The 25633-nt window shown below is 36.7% G+C and overlaps 1 protein-coding gene across 2 annotated transcripts in view; it reads left to right on the top strand.

The window, feature by feature from the left end:
* Positions 1–4624: 4624 nt before the first annotated feature.
* LOC149573206 (uncharacterized) overlaps positions 4625–25633 on the top strand; it is a 191676-nt gene continuing 170667 nt past the window's right edge. Inside the window, exons 1-3 of one of the 2 annotated variants that reach the window (XM_089814389.1) lie at positions 4625–4815; positions 5296–6181; positions 6289–6429. In XM_089814389.1, coding sequence (XP_089670515.1) covers positions 5574–6181; positions 6289–6429 — 749 coding nt within the window. In that variant the 5' untranslated portion in view covers positions 4625–4815; positions 5296–5573. Of the gene's footprint in view, positions 4816–5282; positions 6182–6288; positions 6430–25633 lie in introns of both variants that reach the window. The other variant, XM_089814390.1, reaches the window with a different exon arrangement.

Genomic DNA, 25633 nt, shown 5'->3' with positions numbered 1-25633 from the left:
CCATTCATTTATTATTTTGTTCACCATAAGATGGAAAATTGAAAGTAAAGAACAAGAATCTTTCAAATTTTTATTTTACATAGTTAAACTAAACAATTCCATTTATAAAAAATTCTTAATCATAAAATAATCAATACAAATTTAATATTTAAATAAATAAATAAATTTCAATATAATGTTTACATAGAACTACTATTAAAATAACTTAGATTACCATACACTTTGAATTTAAATTTTTAAAATTACAAATTGTTACCAATATAATATAGTGAGTGACATTTCAATTTGAATTACATTAGATGATAAATAAACTAAATTACATATTAACCTAATTTATCCATAACAATTAAACTATTTATAATTTAAGATTAATAATTATTTAAGTTTTTAGGCAAGAGCCTACAACACAATGGTAAATTGTAAGCCTCTTATCGAAGAGGTCTTGGGTTTGAATCTAACCGTGCTTAATAAAATAATAATTAATAATAATACGTAATAATTAATCTTGGCTTCAGCCTCTTACCGATCAAAAAATAAAATAAAATAATTTAAGTTTTTAAACTAAAAAATAAAATACATCTATAAGTTTATAATTTTTTATTATAAAAACTATTGATCACTTCAAATATATTTAATAACTAAATTCTTTTAAACTAAATTTATATAAAAAATTAAACCTATAATTATATACAAAATTAAAAACAAGTTCTAGTCACTTGACACTTGTTTTCATTATTATTTTCATAATTGGGAAAGTTGCCGAAGCCAAAACCTTACCAAGGCCCAAAAATAAAATTTTGGAAAAACTCGGCGAACTTTCAACAAAAACTCATCAGTTTTCAACAAAAACTTAGGAGTTAAGAAAATTGCCTAAAGTTAATTAGAAATCCTTTTTTTTTTTTTTTTTGCAAATTTCAATGGGAATCTTCCCTCTACTAAAAACTAAGGGAGATGTAGAACTAGATGGTCTAGTCCTTGAAGACTACATTGACATGATTGTGTTGGCAATTTGGTGAGCTACATTGGCTTTAAGAATGAAGAAGAAGAAGAAGAAGAAGAAAAAGGAAGAAGATAAAAAGAAGAAGGAAGAAGAAAAGAAAAAATTAAAAGTTGAGGAGGAAAAGAGAAAATAAGAAGAAGAAGAGAAAAGGAGGAAAGAAGCAGAAGATAAGAAGAGAAAGAAGAGAAAGAAAGAGGAAGAAAGGTTAGAAGCAAAAAAGAAAAATAAATTTGAAGAGGATGAACTGAAGAAGAGAGAAGAAGATAAAATGAAGAAATTGGAAGAAGATAATAGAAAGAAAAAGGAGGAAGAAAAGAAGAAAATTGAGGAAGAAAGGAAGAAATTAGAAGAGGAACAAAAGAAGAAGAAGAAGAAAAGGAGAAGAAAGAGAAATGCCTTTGGTAAAAAATTTGGAAAACTTAACTAATGATGATGATCGACAAGGTTTGATTTCATCTTTAAGTAAGTTATTTGAAAGGAGCAAAAAGGTCGAAAGCTTAGAAAGAACATCAAGTGAGGTTTTAGACAAGTTACACGAAGTTGTATCTGTTAGGATAACATATACCAACCCTTAGGAAAGAGCACTAAAACTGGTATGTACATTTGATAATGAACATACTCAACTAGCTAAGGTAATAGCTAGTCAAGCACAGATCAAGCATGATGCACAATTGTTTTCCATTGTATGCACAAATGTGAGGAGTGACCTACAATCACTTGATGCTTGCATCAAGGAGCTGAGCAGATGTTTTAGAAGAAGACAACAAATTGTATGGACAATGCACCTTGTCACACAATTACATAAAAGATATGAACGATGAGTTTAGTGCTAAATTAAATGAGCTACAAGTTTTGAGATCTAGATTGTAGCAGCCTGACACAAACATTGAAGATTTAGAGGCAAAGATTGCATAGGTACATGACGATATCAGAATCATTGAGCTGAGAAAATGGAGAGTGATTAAGAGGTTCTCTTTGCTTTGAGAGAATATCTAACACTAAAGATTAGTAATGTGCATAAGCAACTGGAGGAATGTCTTGCAATCAAGACATCTTATGATAAATTTGTATATACAGACTTGAATGTAGTTGAGGTGGCATCTTATGGCCTTTGTGCATTGCTCATTATATCGAAGGCAGTAAGGGACACCTGATAGAAAGAATTTGAGAGCTTGAAGAAAAGCTTTGCAGATTGCATATCTAGAATATTAAGTTCATCATGAATCAAAGGCAATACAATTTTGACTTGTAAATAAGTTTTGGCACCTTTGGTAAGGAAAATTGTATAAAGGTTGTATAGATATATGTATATAGATGGGAAAGACATATAAGAAATGTATGATTATATAGTTATGTATGGAAGGAAGATTAGTCAAAGGGGGGTTTATATAATGTAATTTGGAGATATAAGAAAAGATGAATAAATGTAATGATCTACTTGAGTTTTGAATTTTGAAAATTTTGATAAGGCTAAATTTTTGTAAAGTTTTGATATTGTAAGTTTTTGGGACTTAGCAAATTTTCCCACATGTTGCCATCAATGCCAAAAGGGGAGATTGTTGAAAATTTGGGTAAGGTAGACATTGTATGTTATCATTTATGGCAACATGTCTTTAGTATGAAGAAGACAAATCTTGAAGATTAAGTTATGAAATTCATACTTAGAAAATTGCTTAAGTATCATATAAGACAGACAGAGTTTTGGTTGGTAAACTTTCTCAAAAACTATATTGGCATGTGCACAATTAAGAGAAGGTAATACATACTACTATGATGATGTATGCCAAAGTGCAAGTCAATACAGACTATACAAAAAGGTTATGAGCAGATTAGTAGTTTCAATATTATACATGTAGAACATAACATAAGAGAGAAATGAGTATTTTAGGTTAAGATTTTTATATTTTTATATTTTTATAATGAAATAATTATTTAACTAATTGAGGACAACATCCTAGATGTTAACCCTAAGTCAACGAGTTATAATAATGTATTTTGTAAAGTGTGTGAAAACATGAATGCCGATTGGGTAATAATATTGTAATTGAAAAGGAATAAAAAAAGTTTGGAAATGCAAAGTTAAAGAGTTGAATGAATGTTATATATGATATGTGAATTTGGATGTATGACAAGAGGAATGTGAACTAAAGTTCTATTGAGCAACAAAAGGCATATACCAAATATTGAAGATATCAGTAGCAATGTGAAAGAGGTTTTTGTATCTATTTCTTTGTACTAAGGAACTTCATTGTATATTGCATGTTTGGGCAGTGGGTTTATCTTGCATACATTTTGTATTTGTATATAACAACTCTAACAAGGACCGAGACACTATACATATGTAATAGACTTCTAAAAGGGTCAATATCTCTAACCAGATACTTTTGATTAGTGGATCATTTTGTGGGTAACATCCCTATCGAGGTTTTCTCTTTGATCAAGGGTTTCCCTAGTTAGCATATCTGGTGTTATTGTGTATGTGTATCTTCTTATGGTTGTTGGTTATATTGTTCACATGTTTAAGGATTAATAAGGTTGATAAATGCTTTAAGGATTGAATAACTGATTCACCCCCCCAAGTTATCTTGGTGGACTTTACTTTTTGAAAGATTATGCCTCCTTGCTTAGTATGTCTAACTCAATATGTGGCTCATCCTCCATCCCTGATGTAGCTCCACCTTCAACTTCTCCTAGCACTATTATTGACTACTCATTCAACTCAATGTCATCTAGTGCAAAACCAAATCCATTTCTCTTCTCCATTACCCACTCTCCAAATCATAGATTGCATCCTTCTGAAAAAAACACCTCAAATGTAGTTCAAATCGATAGAAATCATTTTGCAAGTGTTGGGAAGACTATTTCCCCCCCTTAGCAAAATACAAGTTAAGAAATGAGAAATGAGAATAGTTTGGGTTGTTTTTTGCCTTCAAGTTTTATTATAAAACTATGACCAAGTGTTTAACTAAAACTTGTTGAACTTTTGGCAAAAACTCGTAGAGTTTTAACCCAAAAAATTGGCAAGTTTTTAAGTCATAAAAATTTGTGAAGCGAGAAAACTTGCTAGTTTTTGCAACTCCAAGAGTACCCTATGATTATGGTACAAGCTAATCTCCCACAAAAAAAAGTATCAAAGACAAAAGAAAGTCAAACTTTTTTTTTCCCAGATTCATGAAAACATAGTGATTTTTCTCCAAATGTTTTGTTGCTTTTGACTTCAAACTATGCAGATCATAAAGATCAAATGTGAAATTTGATAAAAAAAATCCATGATATTTTCAAACTTTTGAAAATTAATTAACCATACATTTTTGTAGGAAGATAATCTCATTCTATGATTATTATTATTTTATAAAACTTGACTCCTAATATTTTTTTCAAACAATATTGACCAGAGAGATATTTAAAATAGTTCTTCTACTGCTTGGATATCGTGTGACCTAATTCAGAGGGAAGAAAGTTATGCAATTTTTAGCACTAAATATATCTTAGAGCAAAGTTCGTTAGCATCACAAACGGACATTTTATATGTTCTTATTCTTATTCTTATTATTATTATTATTATGAAATTAGTTGCCATTTCATTTAAGACACGTAATAATTCCAACGGCCTCGCCAGAGATCTAGTAATCTCCGCTAATTGCGTCACGCTATTTAAAGACTGTTCACAAAAGCAAAGTCTCTGCTGAGAACTCACTAAAATCCTGCAGTTTTGCTGAGCAATTGAATTTTCAGCTACGGAGTCTCCACCGCATATCTGAGCAGTGTGAGTGTATCTCCGAATGGAGGGGTTCTTCCATAGCTTTCTTTCTCAGGTATGTGCTGGATTGAACTAAATTAATTTGAATTTTAGCTAACCTACAGTAAATTACTTCAAATTTTCTTCAAAAAACAATAATATTCGAGATAGGATTGAAATTACTGAAAGGAACGTACAAAGATTAAGTCGAATCATATGAGAAATGTCCGGAAAAGAGTTAATAGATTTAGACAGACTATTTAAGAAGAAAGAGACGATTGAGCAGAGAATGAGATGAGTTTAGTTAGGGTTTTATACAATAGACTTGAACTACGTAAAACAATGACGGAAACAATTATATATTGAATGTTTGATGTGTTAATTCGTCACATAAAAAAATGAAGAAATAATTCGGCACAGCACGGTGTGAAAAAGGCAAGAATTTAATGTTACAGTATCACTGCTCATTTCATTCGTTAAAATTTATTTATGGAGTGAGTTGTTCACTGATAGAGAAGTATTTTTGTGAATTGTAACTACTAGATGATTTTTTCAGGGAAAATTGTAGATACGTTCTGCAGCTTGAGTTGTTCCTCATTAGAAGCTGAATTGATTCTTTACCGGATTCTAGACGGCTGAGATGATTTTTAATATCATATGCCCAGACTTGATATTGGACCGGATTCTTTAAACAAATTAATTGCGTGGATCAATTTACTCATTTTCTTTTCCTGGACTTGATTTTTGCTTGGAAGCATTAGGTTTTGAGCAGGGCCTCAAGGCTTGCACTATTGTTTAAATTCTCAAAGGTTGCAACATTCTTTAAAACAAATAATGGATCACCTGGAGGGTGAGGATGAAGGTTGTGGGATACTTTGTGGGTTAAATTCAGATGAGTCATGTAGAAAAGCCACAGATTCTTTGATAGGGGAAGGCAATGGAAATTCAGATGGTAAGAAGGCGGTATGCCAAAGTGAGGAAGATTTGAAGATCAGTAAAGATAATAGAGGATTTAGTTCGCATAACTTTGATGGACCTACATGCTATATTTCGATGGGGATTGGGGAAGGTGAAAATTGTAGAGAAGAAGTTGAAGCTGAATGTTGCAGCAGAATTTTGCCGGAACATTTAGTGCAGGATAAATTGGCTGAAAGGTTATGTGATAATTTGGGGGCAAAAAATGAAAAGGAATGTGGTGAAATGGATGGCACTTCAAATATTACCGCAAAAGAGAACAAAGCTGTAAATGGTTTGCCTGAAGAACAGATGTTAGAAGTTGCTTGTTCTTATTTAAGGAGAATGTTCAATGACTGGAGAAATTTAGATCCAGATCGTTGTGTCAGTGCTTCTGCCAAAGGGTTTGCCATTGGAGCAGGTATAAAGGGAGGGCTTGCTCTTGTTGGAATATTGGTGAAATTGAAAAAACGATCATCCTCAACTAGGTGAGACTTCAAGACAATGAAAACTTTTCTGCCTGGGTACTTAATTGATTATTAGGTTTAAAATGTGATCGAATCCGAAGGAAGAAACTTACAGTTTTGTTGCTTAGGATGGTGGGCATCAAGACAAACAGAGAAGCAATATCTACTGCATTGAAGGAAACTCTTCGATACGGTTTCTTCCTTGGAACATTTGCTGGCACATTTACATCTGTAGATGAAGCTATTGCTGCTTTTGGAGGACGTGCCAGGCATGGAACTCTTCCCCCTCATGCCATGCTTTTGCAGTTGAACTGATTAATTCAAGTTTTGGAGTAATTATTTTTGTTAAATAAATTATATTTATGGATCAAGAATTATTTCCCCACCAATTATATAGTAATTTTACAGATCCAAGTGTTCATAATTAAGATAGGTCCCTGTAGCATATCTATCCATGATATGACTATTGGAGAAGAAGAATTAACAATCTTGTTAATGCAATAGAGCATACTAATTAAGTAGTATCTGCTTATCCTTGCAGAGCGAAACATCTAGTTCAATTCTGTCTATACACGTTAGCAGACCGAGGGAGAATTATTAAGTTAGCACTTTCAACATATCTGATTTTTTAATTACTCACAGCCCCTCATTGATAAAAGCAGAAGCTTCCAATGTGCCTATAACCCTTCTGCTAAAATTACATATGCATACATAGGCCTGAATGAAGTTATTTACATAATATAAGTGTTTCAATTTGCCCCTTGAGCTAAAGCTCTGTTTTCAGTTAGAAGGATAGTTAAAATCTTTGTCCTAGTCTTTTCATATGCATACATAGGCCTGTATGAAGTTATTTGCATAATATGAGTGCTTCAACTTGCTCCTTTAGCTAAAGCTCTGTTTTCAGTTAGAAGTTAAATCTTTTGCCCTAGTCTTTACATCTAGTTCAACATCATCTACACACCTTAACAGACCAAGGCATACTTGTTTAGCAGCATCAGTCTACACAGCTTAACAGAACAAGGCATATTAGTTTAGCACCATCAATATATCTGATATTTTAATTACCCACAGCCCCTCATTGATTAAAACTGAGCAATCTAATGTGCCTATTACCTTTCTGCTCAAAAGATATGCATACATAGGCCTGTATGAAGTGATTTGCATAATATAAGTGTTTCTACTTGCTCCTTTAGCTAAAGCTCTGTTTTCAATTAGAAGGAAAATTAAAATCTTTGTCCTAGTCCTTACTGATATGCTATAGGAAATATCAAATTCAACTAAGAAACCAGACTTTAGTTTGCAATGCTTAAGCTCCTACCATTTGTGTACAAGATTGAAGATTCCTTGAGGATTCACATTTAGAAAGATCATGCTGAGGTGACATCTTGGCATGTTGCCATGATAGGCAGTGGTAAACATGAAAGCCACTATATGAAATTCTGATTTTTTTTGCATATTAGCTTTTTATACAGTAGTGTCCAACTCCAATCGCACGAGCATCTATAAGGTACATTATATAAAATGATAGCTTGTTATACATATAGTTTGTTGAAAAATGTGAGCGAACCAATGAGAATGAAATCAAACCAATGGCAAATCACATCAATAATAGATTGATTTGTGAACTTATAGGGATGGATTTTATATTTATGTGCATTGGCTATATAAAGCCTTAATTTGCCCCATAAAACTACCAAAATCCTCTTATGAGAAAGTAACTTCCCGGTAACTAACTATTTATTTTATTTATTTATTAATCTAGATTCTAAACTATAAAAATAAAAATTAACATACATTAATGTAATATTCCCCAGCACTCACCCCTATTACATCAATCCAAACAAAGGATAGTACATTGCAAGGGTTGACCACAACAACCCTTATGGAGACTTTGTTGAAGTGCCTTCATCAAGCCTCCTTGCTTACCCAAGAAATGCCAAATTGACTGCATTAGTGGATTTTTTGAATATTAAATGTACAACCATCTGCACAACCGGAGAGAACATAAAGTGGTCCCAACCTCTATGCACAATGACACACCTTTTCTCTAAAAGTCCACATCTCGTTTGAGTGTGTGTAATGCCTCCCCAAGTGCTTTGGAAACAATCCCAACTTTCTTGTATAAATCACCAACTAAATGTGAATACACTAAGTGCACCCGCAAGAAATCTGACCACCCTCGCTCCTTGAAGGAGACAAATATACCAAACCCCATCTTTTCTTCTGGGATACAAATAGGGTGCTCCTCATGCAATGAATCATCTATGAGCAAGAAGCTAACTCGGGATGATAGAAGACCTCTCTTTGTTCCCTCCAACCTCCAATCTGCTCTGCTTTACATTCTATGCATCAAATTCTCCAATAACACAAGCGAGTTCTTCAAATCTTCCTCACGTGTAACAAAAATGGCCTTGAAAGCACAAATGATATTTGACATATGTGTGACCATATCCAAATGCTAAAAGATAATGATGTTGTTAAACCAACAATGGACCTAGACAGTAGTTAACTTTATACCGCCAAATACAAAATCATCTCCCTAAAATATCATGAACTTAAAAGACTATTGTGAGACATAATCAAATCTTGAACTCATAACCTCCTCCATTTAAACTTGTAACAATTTTTGCCAACTGATCTTATATCATACTTGATGATTCACCACCAATATTATTATCATAGTTTAAAATATCGTGCCTGATTCCCCATGGGCTTTGCTGGACTTGCAATTCTAAAAGGGAGCTGAGTCGGCCTACCATGGACTCATGTGAGTCAAACATCTAGACTTATGAGTCTACAACAAGGGCTCGTGCCGCCATGGGAAACACACCCAGTCGGTTTATAAAGTGTTTTGTATTTGCGCTTTCATTCATTTTCTGTATGCTCTTATCACTTTACAAACCAATTGGGTGTATTTTCCAGGGTGACGCTAGTCCTGTCCCAGAAAACATGCCCAATTAATTTATGAAGTGATTTTTTTTTTAGATTTCTTCATTCATTGCTGTCTTCCCTTGGTCATAACAAGGTTTTAGGGTGTGGAGAGTTGAACAATCAAAATCAAATAGCACAATATATCCAGGTACAAGAATTTGTTACACTTTTAAAATTTTTTCCCATCTATTAGACATCAATAAAATCTTGAAAAACAAGGGGAAATGTTGGCAAAAAAATTTCTATTTCCCTCTCTGACTTATTTCCCTACATTTTTGTCTTGTTTTTTTAGTACTATTTTGTCAAATGATTCATTATCAAGGGGAAATGTTGGCAAAAAAATTTCTATTTCCCTTTTTGACTTATTTCCCTACATTTTTGTCTTGTTTTTTTAGTACTATTTTGTCAAATGATTCATTATCAAGAAATTTATGTGGCAGCTCTGCAACCATATGGTTTCCTTGAGGGTGATGTGTTGCCTTCTGCAACAATACTCTCTGCAGGCTCCTTGTTTTCTTTGCGTTCCTCTTGAGTGTCAATCTTTGTTGCTTGGGATTGCGTCATCTTGCATGTTTTTTCTTGCAATCATTTTTTTAATGTCCTTTGTTTTGGGTTTGTCTTTGTTTATTTTCTTTACCATTTTTGCTGGTTCGAAGTTTGATTTTATGCCTTTGGAGCCGAGCTCTCTCGAGTCCCGACCTGGTTTGCCCGTGGGAGGGATGAGCTCGCCAAGCAATGATGGGAATACAGTTAATGATATGGATATTGATAAAGATGGTTCTTCTAATGAAAATATGGCCAAGGTTGTAGAGGACAAGAGAAACATTGAAACAAGGCCTATTGAAGCAAGACCCTCGTACAAAGCAATAGTCTTCGACTAGTCTAGACCCGAGTGTCCTTCCTCGACTGTGATTAATGGAGTGTTTTTCAAGATAGGAGGGGACTTTGGAGGACCCTTAAATGATGGACATCGACTAGGTGGGAGAGGACCAGAGGAAGATGGAGTTACGAGAAGTGGTTGAGATGGTAAGACTGCTCCCCATGACCTTATATGTTACATCCCAATTTTTGACCTAGCTTGAAATATAGACGTTGAGGTTCATATGAAGTCAGTTGGTAGTTTAATTTGATATGATCTGGCGAAATGGTAAGATAGTTAGTCATTATGATTTCAAGTGAAGATGACATGCTAGTTATTCGTTAATCGCGAATTCATGGAATTAAGACAAAAGGTAAATTAATATGATTATTTATAATTTATAATTTAATTACAAAGAAATTCCTTGCAGGGAGCTTGTTGAAGGGGTGGAAGCATTGTCAGAGAAGAATTAGGCAGGGCATCACCATCATTGGACTGAAAGGTAGAGGACCAAGCGATTTGTAACAGGACTCATCTCTGGAACTGCATGAGTTGTTAATAATTAATTAAATTTAATTAATTAAGTTTAAATATAAACGTATTCTTAAAAAGATTTTAAATTATCTTTCGTTGTATTATTTTTAATAATAGTTTATACATGTGCATTTGAATATAAAAATATTTTGGCATCTTTATATGTTAATAAATTAATAGAATGATGTTCTAAAAAGTGCTTATAAGATTTTAATAAATTTTCGAATTATTATAATATTAATAAAACTTTTTCACCTTTGTTCCAACGATTCATTTTTCCATTTGATGGAATTCAAAGCGCATTTGAGTCTTGTAATGATAGAAGCCAAAGAGCCATTCATTATCTTTTTATATGCTTGCCTTGTCGTTTTCAAAGATCACCAACAAAATATTCGTCTGTTCATGGTTCCGCCATAGTCTTAGCACTTTACTATTCTGCAACCCGAGTTTGTTTATTAGAGAAAGACTATTCGCCTTGTATCTTGAGATATCCGTCTCAAACTCCTTTTGCACTCACGTTTATCACTCTGTAAAATCCATCGACCAATCTGCAATTACCATTATCACTTGCGATATCATCCTGTCTTGCCATGATATTATACTCTCTGAGCTTCCACGAGATCATTTTCGCATGTTCTGATCTTTGGTTCCAGCGGATAACAGAAGAGAGCGCTCAGCAAGATCCAATAACCTGTGTGCATAGTCAAGCCAAGTAAGGATGTCACAAATTGATTTTATCTTCCAATTTTTACTCGCGTTTTGCCATTTCTGAGTCGGGTCGATTCAAATACAAGAGATGCATGCATAGTATTGAGTCTTGTTGTTACCATACGTCCAGGTTATTTAAGAATGCCAATAGAACTTGTTTAGATTGTTGCTAATGAAGTAGTTGATGTTATGCCAACTATGGATGTAATAAAACTTTATGATCTCATCTTAATCATTGTCTGATATTACTGTTTGCCTTTATTTAATTCAAAAATACTTTGAATATAGATTAAACCTTTGTCAAAACACGAATGTCTAAAATTTGTAGATTTTGTCAAGAAATATTCTGTTCTCAAATAAGCAAACAGTAATAATGATCAACTCTGAATACCAAGGAAATTCTGAGGATGTAGAGTCTCATTCATATGAATAAGTGTGAGATGTAACGGTTCAGGCACTGAGGAGACACCGAACTAAAGATTTGTTGATGGTTAGTGAGTGCAATGAGTTGTTCTTTTCTAGTTGTAAGTTGGATATAATATGAGTTCATCCGCTGTATCTGTGTGTATTGAGAATTTGTTTATCAAGGATATAGATATTGAAAATTGGTCGAAGATATAAGCGTAGGAGACCAGTAAGAATGTTGCCAAATTTAGAATGGCCAATCATGTTTTTCTTTCTAATGCAACTGTTGAATCAAGAATGTTCAATGTGTCTCTTTTTCATTAATACAATTGTAGATTGAATTGAGATGGTTAGTAAAAGAATTCTTGTTCTTGGAAAAACTGTCTCAAACCATAAATGTTTCTTTATTCATAAGAGAGTATTAAACATGTATAAAAGATATGGATATTCAGTTCAGAATGTATTACAAACATTCATACCCTGCAAGAGTGAATTTATTGATATTAAACAAGCACTTGGAAATCACGGGCTTGGAGGCCTGATGAGATTGAGGGGGCGTGAGGAAAGATTCATCAACAATAAGAATCAGTAATATCAGTTATGACATTTTAGTACATATCATTAATAATAGCTCATGCATATTCCTATTATGATGATCTCCTGCTGCCAAGTCGTATGGTGTGTTATATATCATGATGCCCAGTGAATGGTAAGATGTTCCTTGTCAATTCCGGGTAGAGAGGGCCTTTCTCGTTAAGAGATCGTGTGGGGATATATATTGTGGTCCGAGGTTGGGTGGTAAAGCCCCTGACAATGTTTCACCTCTCTCAAGATATCAGATATGCGTCAAACAGAGATAAGGCATGAAATCAATTGTCTATTGGAAACAGGTAAAATCATTTTTTGTTTATGAGAAAGTAAGATTAAATTGAGGTATTTCATTGTTATCATCATTTTACTGAATATTGAATATAAATAATTATCTAATTTTGAGAAATTGTCACAGATAAGCAATCAGAAGGAAAAGACCTCTGAAGCCCTAATTGATTGTGTGACAGCTGGAACCTTAATTGAAATGGTGGTATTGGAACAAGAGATGATTAAGTTGAGGTCACTGACAAGTCTACATTCCCACCTAGGCTAAATGCGCTATGAATTGCTGATAATTCCATTAAGGAAAGAGTAGAGAATATTACGAGGACCTCTAATGGACCCCTGGAGAATGATAGAGTACTGATCGGGACATTAAAGTTTGTTATTGGCCAGAAGAATGCAAATAATATAGGGTTTGAAACCTTAAATGAAGAACCATTTACTGAAGTTGTTAATAAGTCTTCTAAGAAGAAGAGGAAAATAGTTGAGAGGCAATCTCTTTCTAATGATAGTAAAAAGTTAGGCATAGACATTCTTGATTGTTTTAACAGACTATATAATAACTCCAAATCTCAGCAACCCAAATAATGCACATACATAGGTGGAATGTAAGAGGTCTAGAGATGCCAGATAGAAAGTATATGGTTAGGAAATGGTGCAATAATCTCAAATTGAAAGACATTATATGCCTTGAAGAGATTAAAATTGTGGGCTTTCAAGCATATACCATGAAATTCTTCTATGACCAATCTACTAGATTTTATTCTAATCATACTAGAGGTTAGGGAGGCACTACTATTCTGGTTGGTCCACAATGGGCTGAAAAAATTATTATCAACAGTGCTTCTCCCTGTCAGAGAGCTCTTTGGGTTATTTTTCAACATAATGACATGATTATCACAATTGGGGTTTGTAATATATATTTTCTCAATGATTATAGAGACAAAGCATGTTTATAGGAACGACTAACCTCTAGTCTCCCTAAAGCACACTAGATTTCTGTTGGGGATTTCAATATGATGGAAAATAAAGAGGATAAATGTGGGGGTAATCATCATAATTGGAAGGGGAATGAGCTATATTTTTGGTCTAACTTTAAGAAATAGCTCAGAATTGCTGATCCCTTAGCCTTGAGAAAAGGTTCCTTCCCATCTGGTTCACATGGTGCAATAACCAAGTAGGGTATCAAAGTGTTTATTGTTGTTTGGATAGGATATATGTGGAAAGTTCTAGCTTCTCTGTTGAATCCAAGGTTGGGCATGGCCATGTTTGTGTCTCCCTTGTGTCTATATCAGATCATTATCCATTTTATGCAAATGTGTGTGTGGAAAATACTATTGATAATAACTGTAGAGGAAGAAAAAATGGAGTTTTTAGACTCAACACATCTTTGCTTAATGACGAGGATAGTGATGATCCTATTAAAATGGTAACTAGCTTATGTAAATTTTGTAATCAAGGTCTGAGGCCTAAGGAGATGTGGAGTACCCTAGTGAAATTGTGGAGAAAAATGTTTCAGATTATTGGTAAGAAAAAAACTATTGATAAGAGTCAAAGATGAGCAAGAAATGTAGAGCAGACTGAATCTTACTGGGAAAGAATTAGAACTCAAAGGATCTGATCCCAAGTTGGAGGAACAGTTAATATGGGTCAAGTGTCAATTAAGGAAGATGCAATAGAACAAGATTAAAGGCTAGAAAACTAGGGCTAGGATGAAGTGGATGAAGGATGGTGATAAAGGCACTAAATATTTTTTTGAATATCATTAGAGCTAAACACAAAAGGGAAGTGATTGAGGAATTCAGATTAGTGGTGATATCTCAGAGGATCCAAGCGTTAGTAAGGAAGCTTTATATAACTTCTATAAGAATCTTTTTACCTCTAAATATAATGATAATATTAAAAGCAACTCTTGATAAGTGCCTTAAGCTTATTCCTTAGAACAAATCAAATAGTGAGGTTCTAAGGCTTGATAGGCCTATTTCACTTGAAGAGATAGAAGCTGCAATATTATCTTTGGCAAATGATAAAGCACCTGGTCCTGATGGCCTCCCAGCTGAATTCTAGAAACATAACTTGGATTTGATTGGTCTTGAACTCTTGGAGTTGTATGAAGATGTCTTTAATCAAGGAACTTTAGGTTCTGACATTAATAGAGGAATTATTAAGCTCTTACCTAAGGGTGGTGATAAGACCCAAGTTAAGAACTGGAGACCCATAACTCTTTTGAATCTATCATATAAAATTGTTGCTAAGGTGTTGGCCAAAAGAATAGAGGGGCTTCTTAATTATTTATATCTCCAACTTAAACTGGCTTCATTAAGGGGAAATTCATCCTTTAGAACATGATCCCTAGTTGGGAGGCAATGCATTGGGCTAAGAGTGAAGGTCAAAATGCTATTACGTTATTGCTAGATTTTGACACCCTTTGTCATGGCTATGTTGCAATCCTTTGGCTTTCCTCCTTATTTTGCAAATGGATTAATATTCTTTTTAAAGACTCCACAGTTATTTAAATATCCCTAGCAGACCGTTTCACTGATCTGCTGTAATTTTATTTAAATAAATAGAATTCTCCTGCAATTTTTAAGTGTTCTTACAGAGTAGACAGAAGTGCAGAAGTTTGGTGTTTGATTTTTGATATTTTCTCTTCAAAATAGATGTGTTACAATATCTACTAGTAACAACAATATTTAAACAACATAGTAATAATCCAAAACCACAGCACTTGAAAGCTGGGAATACCCAAACGAACCCAATAATAACTGTTACAAAATTAAAAGCAACCTAGTACCTTAGCTACAGTCAACGCTAGATATGGATAGGCGGCCAGCTACAAGTCTGCAGCAGATCTGTTCTTATTCCAATGCCCAGGTGTGCAGAAAAGGCGGCCCAATGCTGAAGATCAGATCTGAGATGGCGGCTGCTGCTGAAACTGCTTGCTGTCTGCCTGAAAATAGTACTAAAGATTGCTGATTCACAACTGTTTGAGGGTTACGTCCCAAACAGTTTACTCTCTCAACCTAGGGTTGGCGTCCTAGTTGGAGGAATGCTCTACCAGAGCCAAGGCCCAAAATGATGGATGAATAATGTAAAAGATAATCTTTCATTCCTTTGCTTCTCCTTATAACTCCCTACTAGGCATTCGAACCCTAAAAATGACCTAATATGACTTAAGTGGAAACTTTGGGTTATAATGTTTATTTTCATTATTGGCGTCCAACATAGAGGAAAAAACATTATTTCAATCATGGTAAAAGTATCAAGTGTCACCGAAGCTCCTGTAGCTGAAAATCAAATAGTAGAGGTCTGGCACTTTCCAACGGACTATCACACCCCAACACAACTGACCAATTGGGGCCAAAAATCTTTTTATTTCAACTTAGTGGCTAATAAATTAGCCTTATTTAAATATTTAATTACTAACTTAGGGAAATATTTAAATATATTTAAATATTTCCCCAATAGCCAGATCACCATCAGAAGGTGAAACTGAACTTGCCACCACCTGTGACTGATGCCGGATATCAAGAAATAATCAACAGTCTCATCCCTCAAGTCTAGGGATAAGAAGACCTCTGAATCTCTCGAAATTGAAACCAGGGGACGGTCTCCTATAACCTCAATGCTAGATGATATCTCCACCTCCTAGAAAGTAGGGGTCTCCTCCTATAATTAAGGAACTCCTCTGAATCATGCCCTCACTGTTAGAAACTTCAAATCCGAACACTGTAACCCTGATTGAGCCTCTAAACACTCTTGCCAGTGTATGAGACTCCTTGATAGGCTAACTCACATATCACTGCCAGAAGGAGCTAAAGAGGGGACATGACAGTCCTCCCCTCTCGGAGATGCTTCCCGACAAGTAACTGCAAACCTGGATGCTGTAAAATGGACTCACTTTCCCATGTGGCATCCTCAATAGGGAGGCCTTTCCAACAGATCAAGTACTCTCGGATCACCCTTCTCTTCAGCTGGCATTCCCTTTCTTGCAAGATTTGCTCAGGAATCAGAATCAGTTTACCTTCCTCATCCAACGGGGGTAGATCAAGGGATGCTACAACCTGCTGCCCTAGTGCCTTTTTCAGGCGAGATACATGGAATACATTATGAACTCTGCTATTTGAAGGTAATTCAAGCTCATATGCAACCTCCCCAACACGCCTGAGGATCTTGTAGGGTCCATAGAAACGCAGCTTGAGCTTTTCAGCTCCACCCCTTTTAAGGGTGCTTTGTCAGTAGGGCTGCAATCGTAGAAAGACCAAATCATCCACTTCGAACACCCTCTCCACTCGATGCCGATCAGCATAGATCTTCTGCTGATTCTGTGACTGTTGCAAGTTCTCCCTGAGGGATTTCATAATGTTTTGGTTCTCTTGAACCCAGTCCTGTGTTAGAGGAACTCTACTGTCCTCAATGGCCAAGTCTACGAATGATAAGGCATCATAACCATAAAGGGCTCTGAATAGTGTCATAGAAATAGACATATGATGGGTAGTATTGTAACAATACTCGCCCAGGTGTAACCAACGCAACCATGCTCTCTGCTGTCCAGAGACATAGTTGCGTAAATATCCCTCCACCCATTTGTTTACAATCTCAGTCTGTCCGTCTGTTTGTGGATGGTAGCTGGTACTAGGTGTCAACTCTATACCAGTGAGCCTGAAAATTTCATGCCAGAATGAACTCATGAACCTATTGTCTCTATCGCTCACTATGGTCTTGGGAAGGCCATGGATTCTAAACACCTCTCTGAAAAACAACTCTGCTATCTGAGATGCGGTGAAGTCAGCTGTGATAGGAAAGAAATGCGCGTATTTGGTCAATCTGTCAACTACCACATATATACAATCTTTCCCCTGTACTCGAGGAAGACTTGTAATGAAGTCCATGGAGATCCCTGTCCACTTCTGTTCTGGTATGGGTAATGGCTGCAATGATCCAGCAGGGAAGTTATGTTCAGACTTATTCTGCTGACATGTCAAACATTCTCGAACATGACGTAAATCATCATCCTTGAGTCCTTTCCAAGAGAATCTCTCTCGTAATGCCTTGTAAGTCTTAATGTACCCTGGATGCCCTGCTATAGGGGTGTCGTGGTAAGCTTGCAAAATTCGCTCCTTCAATCGAGAACTCGGAATAAGGAACACTCTGCTCTTGTAATAGATGATCTCATCTACTACACTATACCTATCTTTTGAAATCAGCCCATCCATGATTTCACAAGCCTGCTGATCTTTGGAGTACTCAACTAGAAGTTGAGCCTTCCAATCTGCTAAAATCTCACTCAATGAACATATGGCAGCGTTATATGATTTTCTGGAAAGTGCATCAGCAACCGCATTATTCTTTCCCTTAATGAACTCTATGTCAAAGTCATAGGCTTGGACTTTGCTTACCCATTTCTGCTATCTATCATTGAGTTCTGTCTGATCAAGTATTTCAGACTGTTGTGGTCCGTCCTCACCACAAATTTGCTGCCAACAATGTACTGCCTGAACTTGGCTAATGCATGCATGATAGCCAATATTTCCTTGTCATATGTAGAGTATACTCTCTCATTATCCCTCAGTTTCCTACTCTCATAGGCAATGGTATGTTTATTTTGCATCAACACTACTCCTATGCCCACACCTGAGGCATCACATTCTAGCACAAAAGGCTGTGAGAAATTGGGAAGTGCTAATACTGGATAGGTACTCATAACCTCATTGAGTCTATCAAAGACTCCCTGTGCCTGCTCTGTCCATCTGAAAGCTCCTTTCTTTGTGAGATCAGTCAATGGTGCTGCTAACTGAGAAAAATCCCTCACAAACCGCCTGTAATAAGCACACAGACCAAGAAACCCACCTAACTCAGAAATGCTCTGGGGATAGGGCCAATCACGAATAGCCTGAATCTTTTCCTCATGTACTTTAACTCCGTCAGCACAGATCACATGGCCCAAGTACAAAACCTCTCTAAGTCCAAATGTGAATTTGGACAACTTAGCAAATAGAGACTGGTTCTCCATGATGCTAAGTACCTCCTCAACATGCCTGATGTGGTCATCCCAAGTCTGGCTGTAGATCAAGATATCGTCAAAGAACTCTAGAACCGATTTCCTCAACTGCTTGTTGAAGATGTGGTTCATACATGACTGGAAAGTAGCTGGTGCATTGGTAAGGCCAAAAAGGGATCACCAAGAACTCATAATGTCCATAATGGCAGCGGAAAGCCGTCTTGTGTACATCCTTTGATTGTACACAGATCTGATGATAATCTGAACAAAGATCAATCTTAGAGAAGTAGATAGCTCCATGAAGCTCATTTAGCAACTCATCAATGCGTGGAATAGGGTATCTGTTTTTGATTGTCTTTTTGTTCAGTGCCCTGTAATCTATACACATCTGCAAGGTCCCATCCTTCTTCTTGACAAGTACCATAGAAGAAGCAAAGGGGCTAGAGCTGGGGCGTATGAAGCCCATGTCCAACAACTCATGAATGGTCTTCTCAATCTCATCCTTGTATGCCCTAGGGTGACGATATGGAGTGGTGATCACTAGTTTAGCTCCATCCTCCATTTCTATCTCGTGCTCAAACCCTCTATCTGGAGGTATACCAGGAGGTATGTCACCAAAAACTCTCCCATGTCGGTCCATTATTGACTGAATATCAACATGAAATGTTTTGCCATCCTGAGGAGTAGGTATTTTGGACTTCACAAGACAACGTGTAGCCCAAATCATATCATCATGTCTAATAATAGACTCCATCCTGCGAGACGTCACCTCCTTAGGTCCACTGTCTGAAGCTGCTCTCAGGGTCACCTTCTTCCCCCCAGACAAAAACTCTAACTGCATGCGGCGGTGATCAATAATATACCTTCCAATTCCCTATAGCCACTGCATACCCAAAATAACATCATAATCCTCCAAGGGTAGAATATAGAAGTCATCTGTCAAAGTGAAATCCCCCATCTGAATTCTAAGCTGTGAGATCCTCCTAGTGCAGCCCAAAATTGTACCATATGCAACCTTTACTCCAAAACCCTCAAATATCTCAGATTGTAACCCACGTTTCTCAACCAATTTCTGATCAATAAAGTTATGTGTAGCTCCTGTATCGACCAAGCTCGTGATTCTCTGGCCTTGTAATGTGCCTTTCAGCCGAAAGACGTGGAATTTGGGATAACCAAATAAGGTAGCCATAGTCACTTTGGCTGCTGCCAATGACTTTGGCATGTCCAATTCCAACTGAGATTGCTCCCAATGAGTCTCCTCGGGACTGTCCTCAGTGTCAGTGTCAAGTATCTCCTCATCACCAAACTTAGATGTCACCTCAATCAAATGAACCTTACCCTTACCCATACAACGGTGCTCGGGCTCCCAAGATTCTTTGCATGAAAAGCAAAGCTTTTCCCTCCTCAAATCATTCCGTGTCTCTGGGTCCATCCTAGGGGGTCTAGCTGATTGTCCATCTCTATTTTGTGAGGTGTTGGCCTTCTGTGGAGGTCTTGCGTCCCTGAATGGTCTCTTATCAGATTGATAAGTAGGAATAACGTCCAGTCTTAGTGTTACATCTGTGGCGTCCTTAAGGTTGGCTGGTTGGAATGCTCGAACCAATCCCTTAAGTTTGTCCTGCAACCCCTCAATGAATAACATCACACTCCGCTTCTGGGGCATATCAGGTACCATCACAGCAATGAGTTGGAATTCATTAATGTAAGTTTCAGCCTGTCCTGTCTGTCTAAGATGAGCCAATTCTCTGTAGTAGATCTCTGTGTCTTTTTGGTCAAACCGAGTAATAAGCCGCTCAGTAAAATCTGTATAAGAGTGAATCAATCCACGATCCTGGGTGATCAACCCATGATGCCACCGGTCATATGCAATCCCATTCAAGTGTAATATAGTGAACTGTATAGCCTCCCTCTCTGGCATGGGATGTAAAGATGAGTAAATATCCAATTTGTGCACCCAAGCTCGTGCACTAGTACTACCTGCACCATCATAAGTGACCAGTGAGACTTTCCCAATAGCTCTGTTGAGATCATTATTTTGTTGTGGTCTAAAACCCCTGTCACCTCTAAATCTAGTAGTATCCCTATGTTGAGAACAGTACTGGGGAAAAAGAAAAACATCATGGAACTCAGGAGGTAATGCCCTCCATTCAGCTGCAGCTTCCATAACAAATTCTTGAAATTCCACCTCCGGTGGATCTACCTGTGCTCTACGCTCTCTTGGTAAGAATTGTGGAAGCAAGGGTCTGTCTCCAGTAGGTGTATGGGGGCGTTCACTCCTATGGGAATGAAGGGAGCTCCTTATAGAAGCATGAGATTTGTGGCTGTGCTGAGTCCCTGCTACTGACACAGATCTATTGCATCCCTGTCTACCCCTGTGCCTATCCAACTCCATTCTTTCCAAGTTATCCTGTAATCTCTCAAGGGCTTGGACTATCAAGGGCTGTGTTGTGATGAGTGTTTGCATCATTGCTCTTTCTTGTTCTTCTACTTGGTTCTGCCTGGCATTTCTCTATTCATCGGCCATAGTGTTTCAATCCTAGATTGTAATCAACTCACAGGCTGGCAAGATCCGGCTCTGATACCACTGAAATATCCCTAGCAGACCGATTCACTGATCTGCTGTAATTTTATTTAAATAAATAGAATTCTCCTGCAATTTTTAAGTGTTCTTACAGAGTAGACAGAAGTGCAGAAGTTTGGTGTTTGATTTTTGATATTTTCTCTTCAAAATAGATGTGTTTCAATATCTACTAGTAACAACAATATTTAAACAGCATAGTAATAATCCAAAACTACAGCGCTTGAAAGCTGGGAATACCCAAACGAACCCAATAATAACTGTTACAAAAATAAAAGCAACCCAATACTTTAGCTACAACCAATGCCAGATATGGATAGGCGGCCAGCTATAGGTCTGCAGCGGATCTGTTCTTATTCCAATGCCTAGGTGTACAGAAAAGGCGGCCCAATGCTGAATATTAGATCTGAGATGGCAGCTGCTGCTGAAGATCAGATCTGAGATGGTGGCTGCTGCTGAAACTGCTTGCTGTCTACCTGAAAATAGTATTGAAGATTGCTTAATTATAGCTATTTGAGGGTTACGTCCCAAACAGTTTACTCTCTCAACCTAGGGTTGGCGTCCTAGTTGGAGGAATGCTCTACCAGAGCCAAGCGCCCAAAATGATGGATGAATAATGTAAAAGATAATCTTTCCTTCCTTTGCTTCTCCTTATAACTCCCTACTAGGCATTCGAACCCTAAAAATGACCTAATATGACTTAAGTGGAAACTTTGGGTTATAATGTTTATTTTCATTATTGGCGTCAACATAGAGGAAAAAACATTATTTCAATCATGGTAAAAGTATCAAGCGTCACCGAAGCTCTTGTAGCTGAAAATCAAATAGTAGAGGTCTGGCACTTTCCAACGGACTATCACACCCCAACACAACTGACCAATTGGAGCCAAAAATCTCCTTATTTCAGCCCAGGGGCTAATAAATTAGCCTTATTTAAATATTTAATTACTAACTTAGGGAAATATTTAAATATTTCCCCAAGAGCCAACTAATAGCCAGATCACCATTAGAAGGTGAAACTGAACTTGCCACCACTTGTGACTGATGCCGGATATCAAGAAATAATCGATTGTCTCATCCCTCAAATCTAGGGATAACCCTAAAAAGTAGGAAGACCTCTGAATCTCCCGAAATTGAAACCAGGGGACGATCTCCTATAACCTCAATGCTGGATGATACCTCCACCTCCTAGAAAGTAGGGGTCTCCTCCTATAATTAAGGAACTCCTCTGAATCATGCCCTCACTGTTAGAAACTTCAAATCCGAACACTGTAACCCTGATTGAGCCTCTAAACACTCTTGCTAGCCTACGAGACTCCTTGATAGGCTAACTCACATATCACTGCCAGAAGGAGCTAAAGAGGGGACATGACAGTTATTGATGCCAGTGGTGAGCTAACTAAAAGTATTACTCTTCAAAGGTCTATAAGACAAGGGTGCCCTATTGCCCTAGCTCTGTTTGTAATTGCAGCAGATACCTTGTTTAGTATTCTTAGAGCTCCTCAACTTGGACCTCTAGTCAAAGGTATCACCCTTCCTAATCAGGAGGTACTCCTTAATGCTCAATTTGCAAATGGCACTATTTTATTTATTAAATTAGAAGATGATAATTTTGACAACATGAACAACAGGCTTTAGTTCTTCTGCTTGGTTTTTGGGGCTAAAGTGACACCCCACAAATCTTCCATCATAGGTTGTCAATTGTCACTCCCTGAGTGGATTGTGAACAAATGTTAGCAATGGCTTGAGCTTCACTCCTTGAGTGGATTGTGAAAAAAGGTTGGCAATGGCTTGAGCCCAATTCTATTGTCACGTATTTGGGAATCCCTTTCTCTATTGAACCATCCCTCAAAGATATGTGGGATTGGCTTTTCTCCAAAATTGAGAATAAATATTTGAAATGAGAGACCCATCTTCTTTATTTGGCAAGGAGGGTGTAAGTGGTTCAGAAAGTCCTATTTGCTTATCACATCTACTTCTCCTCAACATGGCTCTTTGCTAATTACCAATCTAACATTCTTGAAAGGATTATGAGAGATTTTTTATGGTTAGATGGTTTGGGTAAAAAAAAGAGGCATTGTGTTAAATGGGAATAGTGCTGTCTATCTAAAAGTAAGGGTGGATTGGGCATTAAATATTTGAAATCTCATGGCATTGCTTTGGCATCAAAGTGGATCCTTCAAGCTCTCTCTGGTGAGGAACCATGGAAGGTCCTAGTTAGAAACAACATCAACAGATCTGTTATCAAAAAAGTTAAAGGTTGGACAAATGTTCCTCAATGTGATAAAGTATTTTGAAACTTTCAGCTTTCTATTTTTGGTTCAAAAGTCTTTCAATCCCTATGTAAGGCACGGTCCTAGGTTAGAAACCTTATTTCATTCAGGGAAGCCAGTGGAGGTTCTCCTACATACTCTGTTATGGATAGATCTCTTTGGTGGGGAGTGGAGACCAATGGGAAATCTCTTGCATTAACTCAAAGTTGTTCTGCTAAAAACTAGTATAAATATGGAATTTCTATGGTTAAAGATATTCTGATTGACAATCGGTTAGGGTCTTGGGACGAAATCTCAGCCATATATAAAAATCCTAATACTCAGAAGAAGATTTACTCTATAATAACTAAAGCTGTGGGTAACTTCTGTCCTAGTCATGTCATGAATACTAATCAGTTCTTACAGTGGGTTAAATGGAATGATGACACTGAATGTTTTAAGATTTCTACTAAGTAGATTTATAATATGTTAAGAGTTGGATGCTCTACCTTTGAAAGAGTGAACCAAGGCTGGGGTCTGAGTTGGTCCGTCTCTAAATGGCCTTTTATCTTTGACTTTTTCTAGCATTCCCCATGAGAACCTAAAAAGTCTTGTTTTAGATGGCTTTTCTTGCTAAAGAAACTTGCTGTAGGTAATACCCTCCCTCTTGATAAAGGCAGTCCCATTATGTGTGGTCTTTGTATGTCCCTGAAACACATGAGCGTTCATTTTTTGAGTGTAGTTATGCATGTGGTGTATGGTCCATTTTCTTTGGTTCATCCATTACATGGAATAGTAGTCCTGGTCTTCATGGAGTGAAATTCTAGCTGGTTTTATGGACTCGTTTGATTTAAAAGCTAGCACCTTTTGGTTTGTCTTAACATGTGAGATTTTATGGCTCCTATGGAAGGATAGGAATGGAGAGATTTTTCAAAGGAGGAGACGACTCGTTGAGTTTGGATGTAAACTCATACACTTTCAATTCATGTCACAGGTTGCTACTGCACTAGAGATATCCAGAGATAGATACATGATGCTGGTGAGGGAAGGACAACTACTGATCCACAAAAAGGATATAATTTTTTGCCAGCATTTCTCTATACACAAAGACATGCTGAACCAAAGGGAGCTAGAAAACCTGAATCAGTTCATTAAAAACCTCAATCTTGATGACAGGCATGAAGGCTTCTGCAGTAGTCTACAAGGCCAACAAGGATCTGAAGATGCTACCAGTGAAGGAGGACTAGCGTCTCTCATCTGACTAGAGAGTTAACAATGCTTTTCTTGGTTCTAATTGCAAATCAATTTTGTTCCTGTTAAATCTACTTAAGATTATTAGATAGAAACATATGATATTTTTTATGATGTAAAAGTTGAATTTTGGTTGGTAGTTGTTCGGTGATACTCTACAGTACTTTGAGATAGAACCTAGCAGTAATGTAACTCCAGATTTAAACTATGTTAATATAAATGACTCATTATCAAATTTTTTTTCCATAAAGCCCTATTGTTTTTTTCATTTTATAACAGCTATGTCAACTTCAAATAGAAAGTGCAAGGCAGCTCCAAATCAGGAAAAACCAAATACAAGGCATGAAAATATGGGATAAAGGGAAATAAAAGGGAGAGGTGACTTGCAAGAATGTGGCAAATGGAAAATTTTAAACTTGAAAATTGCATCCTCCTAATGATCTTTTCCTTGATTCTCTTTAATTCTCCTCTGGTCTATGTTGTAAATGTTGTGTAAGGCAAGTTTCAGATGAAGTTTCATGACAATGAACCAAAATGCTCAAGCACACAAGTTCAAGGCTTTCCTTTGTAGTTTTGGAACCAATTGAACAAGGTTCAATGATTCAAAGGTTCAAATGGTTTGATATGGCACAATGGTTCGAAGGCCAAATGCAGATCCAAGTCAGATTTTGATATGCAGATTTAAGTACCCTAGTTTGAAGTTTAACGTCAGATTCAGAGACATGATTATGGGTGTGATTCAGTAGTTCAAGAGAATGCAAATCTCATCTTCAAAGTTCAGTATGTACGTTTCATATCTGCAAGTCTGTTCGAGTATCATGATTGGGAGTTCAAAGTTCTGTTTCAAAATCCAGTATGCAGGCTTGATAGGTTCAAGTTCAAAAACACAATTTTTCAGTTCATGGGATGTGAAGTCAATGTTATGGTTGTGCGAGAAAAGAGCAAAGGCTAGCATTTCTCATACATTCACTCATATCAGGATGCTCAAAGCCCAACTTCCACCTTTGCCTTTGAAGATGCGAGCTATCTACAGGTCAGTGTAGTATAATAGCCCATGAACTTGGAGGGTTTTAAAAGTGAT

Source organism: Cupressus sempervirens, chromosome 2 (genome assembly GCF_028749045.1).
Source record: "Cupressus sempervirens isolate cs-2001-9-10 chromosome 2, ASM2874904v1, whole genome shotgun sequence".
Classification (NCBI taxonomy): domain Eukaryota; kingdom Viridiplantae; phylum Streptophyta; class Pinopsida; order Cupressales; family Cupressaceae; genus Cupressus; species Cupressus sempervirens.
Note: the sequence above shows the minus strand (reverse complement) of the source record. Positions and strands in the feature narration are given on the sequence as shown.